Source organism: Ceratotherium simum, chromosome 18 (assembly GCF_057802395.1).
Source record: "Ceratotherium simum simum isolate JZ-2026a chromosome 18, ASM5780239v1, whole genome shotgun sequence".
Lineage (NCBI taxonomy): Eukaryota > Metazoa > Chordata > Mammalia > Perissodactyla > Rhinocerotidae > Ceratotherium > Ceratotherium simum.
Genome location: NC_141917.1, coordinates 55,780,687 through 55,792,678, shown reverse-complemented (window position 1 = coordinate 55,792,678; position 11,992 = coordinate 55,780,687). Strand labels below are relative to the sequence as shown.

Here is an 11,992-nt window from a genome sequence, read left to right as displayed (position 1 = left end):
AAGAGCAGCCTAAAGCAGGAAGGCTGGGGCAGCTTCAGGCTCGATTCCAAGAGGCACTTCCCGCAGGCAGCTTGGAACCCAACGTGGAGAATGGAGGGTGGGCAGAAGGAGGGACTTCCAGCAGGCGACGGGGAACGCAGGCCAGCCCGAGGGCGGAGGCACAGACGGACGCACGACAGGGGCGACACAGAGAGGTTGCTCGCGCATCAAAGTCACCCAGGGCCGAAGAGGGTCGCTTGGACGGGGCGGGGCCTGGATGGGGCGGGGCCTGCGGTCGCGTCCGCCCCCACCCTCAGCCCCAGCGGCCGCCAGACCTCCGGGAGTCCGACCCGAGCTCGCCGCAGAGCCTAGACCCTTCCTCGGACGCTCGGATCCGGCCATGGCGTCACTGCCACCACTACTCTGCCTCTTTGTCGCCGCCGCGCACCTGGCGGGGGCCCGAGGTGAGGCCCTCCCAGCCCCCAGCCCCCAGCCCAGCCCCCTAGGCGCCCGGCCGTCTGGCAGCGGGCCTGGGATGCAGCCGCGCCTGGAGAGACAGCCGAGGGACCTTCCCCAGGCCTGGGTCCCCTTCGCCAGCCTGGGGTGGAGGCAGGAGGCGATGGGGAGACAGAGCCCTGGGACCAACTAGGGCGGGGAGGGGACCTTCTCTGCTCTCTGCCCTCCTTGAAGAGACGGGAGGGGTACCCGGAGTGTGGATCTGAACTTCAGGTTTCTCTGGGTTTCCAGGGGCCGCGGGGCGCCCGTCTCAGCCCCAGCGTTTGGACCCCGAAGCACCCGGTCCTGGCCCCAGGATGATGGGGTCAGAGCCGTCCCCTCTCACCTAACTCCTCCCCTCTTCCACACACACACCACTCAGAAAAGAAATTCCCGTTTCTGGAACACTCAGGGCCGAGCAGGGGAACTGGGCCCATTTCTCAGATGAGGAGACTGAGGCTCTGAGAGGGAAGGGACTTGTCTGAGGTCATTGCCCAGTCTGGCTATCTCAGATAACATGAGGCCAGAGAAGCCAGGCTAGATTCCAAGGCCTTCCCACTGGCAGCTTGGATGGAAGGTAGACTGAGGGAGCGAATTCCAGAGGCAAATGGATGAAGCGGAATGCAGCTCAACCTGAGGGCAGAGGCACAGCCCACGGAACTCATGACCACCGAACACACCCAGGGGAGAAGTGGGTGGGGGGGAGCAGATGGACACAGACTTCCCCAGCCCATGGAGTTGGGGCTGGGTCAGAGGGAGGGGTGGGGCTGTGGGAGACTGGGGTAGAGGGTCATGGGGAGCCTTCCTGGAGGAGGGGGCGCTGCAGTCCTTGGGATCAGCCAGAGCTGGGTTCTGGCTTCTCAGAGCCTCAGTTTTCTCCCCTGCGAGATGGGGATGATCGTGGCAGCACCTTGCATAAAAAGAGCTCACAGTGGTCTCCATCAGCGCTTGGCCTTCCCCTCACTCCTCACCCCTTCCACAGGCACCATCCCCAATGAGGAGCCCACAGCAATTGCATGGGCCCTTGAGGGTCCACCGTTGCGCCCTAGCCAGCCATCACCAGCCCTGGAGGACTGGGAAGGTGAGTCAGCCTGGGTCCAAGTCCTGGCTCTGCTGTGGACTTGCTGTGTGAGCTCTGGCTGGTGGGGTCACGTGAGGAGGGGACACAAGCTGGGTGAAGAGCCAGAGTCCCTGGACATGGCAGCCCCTGGAATGGTGCCCCAAGAGGTCTCAGTTTTAGGAGCAGGGAGGTGAGAGTCCAGGCTGTTTGTCAAGGAGGAAAAAGAGGTGGGGGTGGGGGTGGGGGGATGGGACAACCTGCCCACATCAGTTAGAGAAGCAGGAGTTCTGGAACCTAGGGTCTCTAGTTTCCGGGCCAGGAAAGTTGCTCTTGAGTCAGGAAAGGAATGAGCACTCCCTGGGGAATGGATGGAAGCAGGAGCTGACCTGTGGGAGGCCAGCCCCTTCCTGCCTGTGGCTTCTGTGAAACAGAGGCTGCCTGGTGGGTTCAGTGGGCAGTGAGCAAGGTCCCAGCTAGCGCTAACGGGGGGGCTGCCAGGCAGCAGAAAGTCATAGCTAGGGCTGGTCTCAGGCTCCTCCTGCTGCTTTTATATCTCCTCACACCTCAGGGGTTCTGAATTCTGAGGGCGGGGGCGAGATCTCAGCGTGCACTGATGGGCAAGCTCAGGCACTGGGCGGAACCAGGGCTGATGCAAGGGGCGGCCAACGTCCTGTGACCACTTTACAGCTCCTTCTGCCCTAGAGGGTTCTGGATCTGGGAGGGGTCGTGGGCGGGCTGGGCTATCCCGTGCTCCTGGAGGGTGAGGAGGATCCGGCTTAGACAGCAGGTAAGGAAGGCCCTTACCACGCAAAAGAGAGTGGACAGGCCACGGCCCGGGCCCCTGCATGCACTGATGGGGCCCGACAGGCTGTGGCCGGGGTCCCAGCGCGTGCGGTGCCCGCAGAGGCCAGCGAGTGGACGTCCTGGTTCAACGTGGACCACCCGGGCGGCGACGGAGACTTCGAGAGCCTGGCTGCCATTCGCTTCTATTACGGTCCGGCGCGCGTGTGTCCCCGGCCGTTAGCGCTGGAGGCGCGCACCACCGACTGGGCCCTGCCGTCTGCCGTCGGCGAGCGCGTGCACTTGAACCCCACGCGCGGTTTCTGGTGTCTCAACCGCGAGCAGCCGCGCGGCCGCCGCTGCTCCAACTACCACGTGCGCTTCCGCTGCCCGCTCGGTGAGGGCGGGGACCAGGAGGGGCGGGGCCTTGATGGTGGGCGGGGCTACGGAGGGGCGGGGCCGATATAAGTGATACTGGGGAGCGGGCAGGACCGGATTGGGGCGGGGCCTTAGAAGGGAAGGGCTGGGAAAAACCGAGTCCCAGCTGCGGGCAGGGAGAGGTCCCCAGGAGCGCTTCTCCCTCTCACTGCCCTCAGTTGCTCATCTGTAACAGTTCCGTTTTGTGGGAGCGTGTTTTGAGCCCCAAATATGTGCGGGGCGCAGGGAGAACACCGGGGCTAACCTCGGGAGCTTATCTGGGGGGCGGGGCGGGACCGCAACTGCACCTTCGACAGGTGCGCCTGGGGGAGCACCGATGGAGGCAGTGGGCAAGACTTCTCTCTGGAGTACCTGCCTCAGAGGCCCGTGGCGGGGCGTCCTCCAGTCCTGCATTGTCACCAGATTTCCAGGAGGCGCAGTCCCTGGAGTGGGCGGCCGCCTGACCCTCCTCTCCCTGCCCTCCCCGCAGAGGCCGCGTGGGGCTCGTGGGGCCCGTGGGGCCCCTGTTCAGGGAGCTGCGGGCCAGGCCGTCGTCTGCGCCGCCGCCGCTGCCCAAGCCCCGCTGGGGATGCGTGTCCCGGGCGTCCCCTGGAGGCGCGGAAGTGTGTGCGGTCTCCGTGCCCAGGTAGGAGGGGCGGAGCCTGGAGGAGAGGGTTGGGTAGAGGCGGGGCCAGGATGTGGAGGGGAGGGGCCTGTTGAGAGACGTACCTAGAGGGGAAGGGCTAGTTGAGGTGGAGCCTGATGGGGCGGGGCTTGGAGGGAAGAGGTGGAGCTTGGGTACAAGGGCGGGGCCTGGAGGGCCCGAACTTGGTCCACAAGGAGACCCGCCCTTCCTTCCCTTCTGGGCCCCTGGAGGAGCACTGGTGAGCATGTACATCTGGACGGGTGGACGCCACGGGGGTTGTGTCCAGGCATGGGCAGATCTGAGAGGGTGCTCCCTCTGTGTACACGGCCGAGTATGTGGATGGCCCGGTGGACGTGGACACACACAGAAGACGGCTCACGCTCTTGGGGTGCACACACGCGTGGCATTCACAGCCCCGCCTGTCCCCCACGCCCACGCGGACACGCGTTCACACCCTGGCAGACACGATGCCCAGGCCCTCCCAGGGCCAGACACCAGGCCAGCCAGGAGGCAACTGGAAATTCCGATCCGGCCTGGGCTCCACAAACACAGTCTGGAGACTGGGCCGGCAGAGCCGGCGGCAGGGTGGGGGAGCACAGTAGCCAATGGGGTGGTGGGGTCCCCACCCTGCCCAGCCTGGCTCTGCCCTCCCGGCGCCTCTCTCCTGAAGTTTCCAGTGGAATTTTCCATTTTATGGAGAAACCGCGGGATTGGGAGGGGAGGGAGATGTTCTGGGCCCAAGACCCAGTCCCCCGCTGGGCCCCCAGCCCCTGTCTGGACATTTTCTCGCATCCTGGGAGGAGTCTCTCTGCCTTGAGAGAGTCACTTCTCCTGTTCCCTCCTCCAGATCATCTTCCTCACCGCTCTGGACCCCAGGTTCCTCCCCTTAGCCCAGCCCTGACCACTCAGCCTCACGTCCCCCCCTCATACTAGGGGCTGCTCCAAGCCGGGTCATGCTGAGGCCTCTGAGGGGCACAAGATGGGGGGGTGTCTAGGTACTGTTGCTGAGTGACTGACAAAGTGGAAAGCCCTCCCCAGGAGGGGGTGAAGAGGCTCCTCTGTCTCCCTGTATCTCTCCTCCCAGGGTGTAGTCCCAAAACCTGCGGGTGCCCTGACCACATCCTCCTGGGCTTGGTAGTCACCCCATCTGGCCGACCACTGCCAGGAGCCAGGGTCTCCCTGCGAGACTGGCCTGGCACCATGACCACCAGTGATGCCCATGGAACCTTCCAGATGCCTGGAGTCTGTGCCAGCAGCCAGGCCAACATCAGTGCCCAAATGGATGGCTTCTCTGCAGGCATGGCCCAGGCCCAAGCCAATGGCTCCATATCCGCTGTGGTCACTGTCGTCCTTAATAAGTTGGGTAAGAGCCTCATGACAAGGAGGTTGAGGGGGCTGAGGAACTGGGGAGGAAATTCTGGGTGACACCAATCACTTGGGATAATGTGATGCAAAATGAGGTCACAAGGGGAAGAAATAAGATGTGACAGTCATTGGAGAAGACGCAAGGTGAGACATGGAGTTGCAGAGGGAAGCATTAAGGTGAGGCACTGTCTGGAGCAGATGTGCCGTGAACTTGAAGGGCGGAGGATCATCAGAAAAGGCATAGGTGAAACAGGTCATCCCTGGAAGAAAAAGGATGGGCCTTGCTCTTGGGAAGAGTCATTGGGAGAAGCTCGGATGGGACAAGGCCCTGACCTTTGCCGCCTTTGTCCCCAGAGAAGCCCTACCTAGTGAAGCACCCTGAGTCCCGTGTTCGAGAGGCTGGCCAGAATGTGACCTTCTGCTGCAAAGCCTCGGGCACCCCCATGCCCAAAAAATACTTCTGGTGAGCACCCCGCCCCATGCTCGAGGGCCTTGCGCCCAGCTCTGGGGTTGGATGGGGTCCCTGTGATATGCGGTGCGGCAGAGACCCGGAGGGAGCTGCTCTGCAAACTCCCTGGGCTGCCTGTGGGGTGGGGGTGGATGCAGCCCCTCCCCTGTGCCAAGGGTACCCATGGTGTTGCTCCCCCACTACCCAGGTTCCACAATGGGACCTTGCTGGACAGGCGAACACACAGGTACGGGGCCCATCTGGAGCTGCGGGGGCTGCGCCCAGACCAGGCAGGCACCTACCACTGCAAAGCGTGGAATGACGCGGGCGCTGTGCGCTCGGGCACTGCCCGGCTCACTGTGCTTGGTGAGCATCCTCAGCCCCCAACCCTGAGCAAGCCCTGACACTGAACTAACTCCTGACTTCAGCCAAAACTCAACCCCAAAGGAGCCCCAACTTCAGTCTGATCTCTGACCTCACTGAGTCTGATCCAAGGCCCCCACTGAGCCCCTGGGTTGAACTCTTGACCCCAGTCCAGGCACCCAACCTTGGCCTCAATGGAGGTCTCCTCCTTATGCTGATCTGGCTAATTTCTTGCTCCCCAGCCCCAGGCCAGCCAGCCTGTGACCCCCTGCCTCGTGAGCACCTGATTAAACTCCCAGAGGACTGCAGTCAGCTGAGCAGCGGCCCCGCCTACCTGGACGTGGGCCTCTGCCCCGATACCCTCTGCCCCAGCCCCGCAGGCTCAAGCCACCGATGTGGGGATGCCGGTTCCCGCTGCTGCTCCGTGCGCCGCCTGGAGAGCAAGGAGATCCGATGCTCCAGCTACATTCTCCCTGTCAAGGTGGTAGCTGAGTGTGGCTGCCAGAAATGTCTGCCCCCTCGGGGGCTGGTCCGGGGACGTGTGGTGGCCGCTGACTCTGGGGAGCCCCTGCACTTTGCGAGAATCCTGCTGGGCCAGGAGCCCATCGGATTCACGTCCTACCAGGGTGACTTCACCATCGAGGTGCCGCCTTCCACCCAGCGGCTGCTGGTGACTTTCATGGACCCCAGCGGCGAGTTCATGGACACTGTGAGGGTCCTGCCTTTTGATCCTCGAGGTGCGGGTGTGTACCACGAGGTCAAGGCCATGCGAAAGAAAGCCCCAGTCATCTTAGATGCCAGCCAGAGCAACACGATCTCACTCGGGGAGCTGGAAGACCAGGCCCCCTTGGGCGAGCTGGTCCTCCCGCCGGGAGCCTTCCGCAGAGCCAACGGTGAACCCTACTCGGGGGCTGTGGAGGCTCGGGTGACGTTCGTGGACCCCCGAGATCTCACCGCCGCCACCGCCGCCCCCAGCGACCTGCGCTTCGTGGACAGCGACGGCGAGTTGGCCCCGCTCCGCACCTACGGCATGTTCTCAGTGGACCTCCGTGCCCCCGGCTCTGCGGAGCAGCTGCAGGCGGGGCCCGTGGCCGTGCGCGTGGCCGCCAGCCAGATCCGCATGGCAGGCCACGTGGAGGCCCTCAAGCTGTGGTCGCTGAACCCCGACACCGGCTTGTGGGAGGAGGAGAGCGGCTTCCAGCGCCAGGGGTCAGCGGCCACTCGGGTCCGCCGGGAGGAGCGAGTCTTCCTGGTGGGCAACGTGGAGATCCGGGAGCGACGGCTGTTCAACCTGGACGTGCCGGAGCGCCGCCGCTGCTTCGTGAAGGTGCGCGCCTACGCCAACGACAAGTTCACCCCCAACGAGCAGGTGGAGGGCGTGGTGGTCACGCTGGTCAACCTGGAGCCCGCCCCCGGCTTCTCCGCCAACCCCCGCGCCTGGGGCCGCTTCGACAGCGCCGTCACCGGCCCCAACGGCGCCTGCCTCCCCGCCTTCTGCGACGCCGACCGGCCCGACGCCTACACGGCCCTCGTCACGGCCAGCCTGGGCGGGGAGGAGCTGGAGCCGGCGCCCTCCCGACCCCGCCCGCTCCCGGCCACCGTGGGCGTTGCCCAGCCCTACCTGGACAGGCTGGGTTACCGCCGCACCGACCACGACGACCCCGCCCTCAAACGCAACGGCTTCCGCATCAACCTGGCCAAACCCAGGCCTGGCGACCCCACCGAGGCCAATGGCCCCGTGTACCCGTGGCGCAGCTTTCGGGAGTGCCAGGAGGCCCCGGTGACCGCCAGCCACTTCCGCTTCGCGCGCGTGGAGGTGGACAAATACGAGTACAATGTGGTCCCATTTCGGGAGGATGCTCCAGCCTCCTGGACCGGAGATCTCCTGGCCTGGTGGCCCAACCCACAGGAGTTCCGGGCCTGCTTCCTCAAGGTGAAGATCCAGGGCCCCCAGGAGTACATGGTCCGTTCCCACAATGCAGGGGGCAGCCACCCGCGCACCCAGGGCCAGCTCTACGGGCTTCGGGATGTCCGCAGCGTCCGGGATCCGGAGCGCCCTAGCACATCAGCTGCCTGCGTGGAGTTCAAGTGCAGCGGCATGCTGTTCGACCAGCGACAGGTGGACAGAACGCTAGTGACCATCATGCCCCAGGGCAGCTGCCGTCGAGTGGCCATCAATGGGCTCCTGCAGGATTACTTGGCCCGGCACCCCCCGCCAGCGCCGGCTGATGACCCCACTGCCTTTGCCATGCTGGCCCCGCTGGACCCTCTTGGTCACAACTACGGTGTCTACACGGTCACTGACCAGAGCCCAAGGCTGGCCAAGGAGATCGCCATCGGCCGCTGCTTTGATGGCTCCTCCGACGGCTTCTCGAGGGAGATGAAGGCTGACGCTGGCACCGCCGTCACCTTCCACTGCCAGGAGCCGCTGGCTGGCCGGCCCAGCCTCTTCCAGAGGCTGCTAGAGTCCCCGGCGGTAGCACTTGGTGACATCCGCAGGGAGATGGGCGAGGTGTCCCAGGCACAAGCCCGAGGCACGGGTCCCTTGCGCACCCGCCGTGGCAGGGCCCGGCAGTGACCTGGGCCCCAGCCTCACTCCTATGCCTTGCTCTGGAGTCCTCTGTCCCCAGAAGTCTTAGCCCCTTCTCCAGACGCTCCCTTCCCAGGTTTCTGGACCCCCCCTGCCCCCCTGCCCAGAATTCAGAGTCAAGTCTGATGGTGGAAACGCCAGGCAGCTTATTGTTGCTGTATGACATGCAATGGAGTTCGCCCTGACTGTGGGAGCCAGTGACCTGGGAGGCCATTGGACAGGCGTCTGGCTGAGGCCCAGAGGGAATCGCTCCCAGCTCACATGCTGGCTCTGATTGCATGTGTCTTTCGACCCCGATTTCAGATCTTCTGCCCCTTGGGATTTCTGAACTTTGGCCTGAGCTCCCTCTGCGTGTCACTGAGCTGGGTTCTTTATTGGGTCCTCTGCCCCAAGCTTTGTTCTTGGGGTTATTTATTGAAACAGCCTGTGGGGCTGGTCATGGGGGTGAGTGGGGGGGTCTGGGCCCAGTGAAGGTCTGGGGCAGGGGCTTCTTGGCTCTGGGGCTGGGGAGGCACGATTCTCACATGTTTGGTGCTTGGAGACCCCCCCCCAGGGGGGTCGGGGCAGGGAGCCAATTAAAGATGCTTCATTTCCAACTCATGGTGTCAGTCTTGGGGAGCAAAGGATGGAGGCAGGGTTCCCAGACCTCGACGCACTGTGGCAGGCGGAAACAGGCCCGAAGCACACACAGACATGAGTGTGCAAGCAGCTCAGGGGCCCCCATGAGGTCCTAGATGCGCTTCGGGCAGGCGTGTGGGCCCCCACCGATGCACGCAGAGGTGTGTCTCTGACATGTGTGTGCAGAGCCAACTCCTGAGCAGCCCGAGCCAGTGCAGCTCTAACTGCTGAACACGGTAGCAGCTGCAGCCCTGGGCTTCTCCTTGCCTGGTTGTGGCCAGAGGCTCCCACCTGGCTGCGTGCCCAGGGACTGCAGTGGGCAGGGAGGGGCCCCAGCGGGAGTGCATGTCCCGGTGGCAGGAATCAGGCCGCCCTGGACTTCCTTAGCCGGGGCCACAGCTGCCCCGCCCTGGGCTCCACTCGGCTAAGGCCTGGCCACACCTTGGCCACGTGGTGACTGGGCTGCCCAAGGACCATCCTGGGCCCTCTGACCTTGCCGGGACTCTCAGTCTGGAGGCAGCAGAACCATTGCTAGCTCGTACTCTGTGTTCGAGCAGCCAGGCGAGTCCTCCTGGCACCCCATTGGGCAGGCGCTGTTCCAACCACACTTGCATTTTACAGACAGAGAAACTGAGGCCCTAAAAAGAGAGGCGAGGGGCTGCCTGGGCGCTGGAGTGAATCCCAGTAGGAGCGGGGGCTTCCTGGATGACCCAGCAGCCCCCTTGAGCACATGCGTGAGACTCCCAGGGCCTGGAGACGCTGGCCCCGGAAGGCACCGATGTGGCATTGCTGGGGGCCTGGGATGGGAGGTACTATGCCTGGCTGATCGCCCCCGGGAAGGGGTGATGGCAGGGAGTGGGGGTGCAGAGTGTTCCCTTAGCCCACCCACCCACTCACCTCCTTCTCCATCACCTACCTGTCCACTGACCCACCTGCCCGCCCCCACCTCCCCTCATCCGTGCCACTGTCTGTCTGTCCAGCATTTAGAGGTGTCAGCTCTGTGCCAATCCCAGAGGCCCAGAGAGGGACCAGGCTTTCCCATACAGACCCCAGCACAACTGTGGGTCAGCCCTCAGCCCTTACGGCCCACTGGCTCTTGTCCATCTGACAACTCCCAACCTCTCCAGCCCTCATGCCTTTGCTCAGGCCATTCCCTTCACAGGAACACCTTCTCCTGTCCAGGGGATGGACTTGGGGGCCTGGAGGGTTGGGGGGAATCTGGCAAACCCAAGGGTGTCAGCCCCGGTCTCTGAGGGTGGGCCCCAGAGCTCTGGTGGAGGCTCCTAGTGCCGGCACCTCAGCCTCACCCTGGATAGGCTGTGAAGGACAAGAGAGGGGAGTTGCTTCGAGGCCCCTTGGGAGCCAGGGGGGATGTGCATGTGCATTTATCCAGAACTTACTGTGTCTACACCCCCAGCTGACAGACTCAGAGGGGCAGGCCTCCCACCCAAGGCAACTTGGACTCCCGGCCTGCCTGCCCCAGAGTCCTGCTTGGGGCTGCCTGCTGGGGTCCTGGGGAGCAGCAGGCCGGGAGACCCTCCCCCTGCAGCCGGCGGGTGAAGCTGGCTTCCAGGCCGAGGGTGATGAGGTGTCAGGCTCCACAGCCAAATACCTTTCACTGAGAAAGTGTCAGGGCCACGGCTGCTGCCAGGCCTGGGGCAGCTGGATTTGGGCAGGCAGCTGCCCCCGCTTCCCTAGGGTGAGGCAGAGGTGGGTGGGCATCATCCTGAAGCCCCCTCCCGGCTGCTGTGGCTGGGCCAGGAGTGAGCGGGGGCTCCTGGGGAAAAGCCGGCCAGGGAGGGCGTTCCCAGTGGAGGGCACAGCTCAAGCAAACACTTGGCACAAGGCAGGGCTGAGGCTCAGCACTTCCCCGTCCCTGCTGACAACTCGTCAAGAGGGCAGCTTTTGGCGCCAACATCCACATGAGGAAACTGAGTCTCTAAGAGAAGGAAGCCAGCAACCTGAGCCGACAGCCCTCTGCCTCTTGACGCTACCCTGCGACCACATTCGAGCAGCTTGGCAAGGAGTCCCTCCCCATCCCTTCTGCAACGTTGGCCATCCCCTCATGGTAAATCCATTGCTCTCCCCAAAAACTGGGGCTGTCAGACCACACCCCCTCAACCTGGGGGGAGGGGGGGGCATGAGGCTCCTCCAGAGACCCCGGCTCCAGCCTCCCTGGGGTCAGCTCAGGGCACAAGGAGGCCCTTGGTACCACCCATGGCTTTTTAGACTTTTATAATTTTAGAACCAGGGGTTCTTAAAATTCCTAGCACCATGAGTGGGAGAAAAATCTTGGAACAATACTTAAAACAAGAGTTTTAAAACCGCAGAATCCAAGAGGAGGAAGATAAAAATGAACACACATTGAGCACTGACTGGATGCAAGCCTTCCCTGCTCCCCCAAGGCCTAACTCACTTTAAGGGCATTTAATGTATCTTATGTTGGGGCTTAAAATTAGGTGTTTGGGGTGGGTTATTTTCACACATACAACCCCCATTTCATAGCTGAAGGGACTTGCCCAGGATCACACAGCAAACAGGGACACTATGGGCTGTGGGGAAGGGCAATGTTTCCCAGAAAAGGAGACAAAGGCGCTGGGTCTTGAAGGATGTGTAGGAGTTTGCCAGGTGGGCAAGACAGGAAGGGCGTTTCAGGCAGCTAGAAAGGTATATGTGAAGGCTGGAGGAGGGAAAACTTAGGGGGGCATGGAGAGCAGCAGCAGAAGGGAGACATGCAGGGGAGGTGAACAGGGCCTTGAACACTGAGCAAGATGCCTGAGTTTTCTCCTGCGGGTCATGGGTTGCTGGAGAAGGTGCTGGAGCAGAGGAAGGTTACACAATTTCTTATAACGAAGACTCCCCTGGAGCTGGTGCGGGATTCAGCTTGTTGGAAAGTGTTTCTTTTATGGAACTGGGGTCTGCCTCTCTCACGTGGCAGTCCTTGCAGGGTCCAAACTCTGCAGCCCAGCGCCCCTCTCCCTCGCTGCCTCCTGTCCTGGCTGAACATCGCTGGCTCCTCCATCGGGGCCTCGTGGACCTGGCGCGGCCACCCACCACTTCCCCAGCCCTGTCTGTCTCTCTCATCAGACCGCGGAGTTGGGTCTGACCCAGTCTCAGACCCCAAAGGCTGGAGCCAGCCTGGCGGGGACCTGGCTTCAGTCAGGTGGGGGAATGCTTGGGCTCTAAGGGTGGAAAGAGAGGCAGGGGACCAGCAGAGGAAGAGCAGTCCAG

The 11,992-nt window shown here is 63.2% G+C and overlaps 1 protein-coding gene across 2 annotated transcripts; it reads left to right on the top strand.

The window, feature by feature from the left end:
* The first annotated feature begins 296 nt into the window (after nucleotides 1-296).
* On the top strand, nucleotides 297-8,592 carry CILP2 (cartilage intermediate layer protein 2). Of its 2 annotated transcripts, XM_004422912.3 has the most exons (8): nucleotides 297-443; nucleotides 1,457-1,555; nucleotides 2,439-2,711; nucleotides 3,222-3,377; nucleotides 4,462-4,740; nucleotides 5,097-5,205; nucleotides 5,399-5,556; nucleotides 5,796-8,592. In XM_004422912.3, the coding sequence occupies exons 1-8, from the start codon at nucleotides 380-382 to the stop codon at nucleotides 8,129-8,131; spliced, it is 3,474 nt and encodes a 1,157-aa protein (XP_004422969.2). In that variant the 5' UTR covers nucleotides 297-379; the 3' UTR covers nucleotides 8,132-8,592. The 2 variants fall into 2 exon arrangements, with proteins under 2 accessions (XP_004422969.2, XP_087299539.1); XM_087443413.1 differs by lacking the exon at nucleotides 2,439-2,711.
* Nucleotides 8,593-11,992: the final 3,400 nt, after the last annotated feature.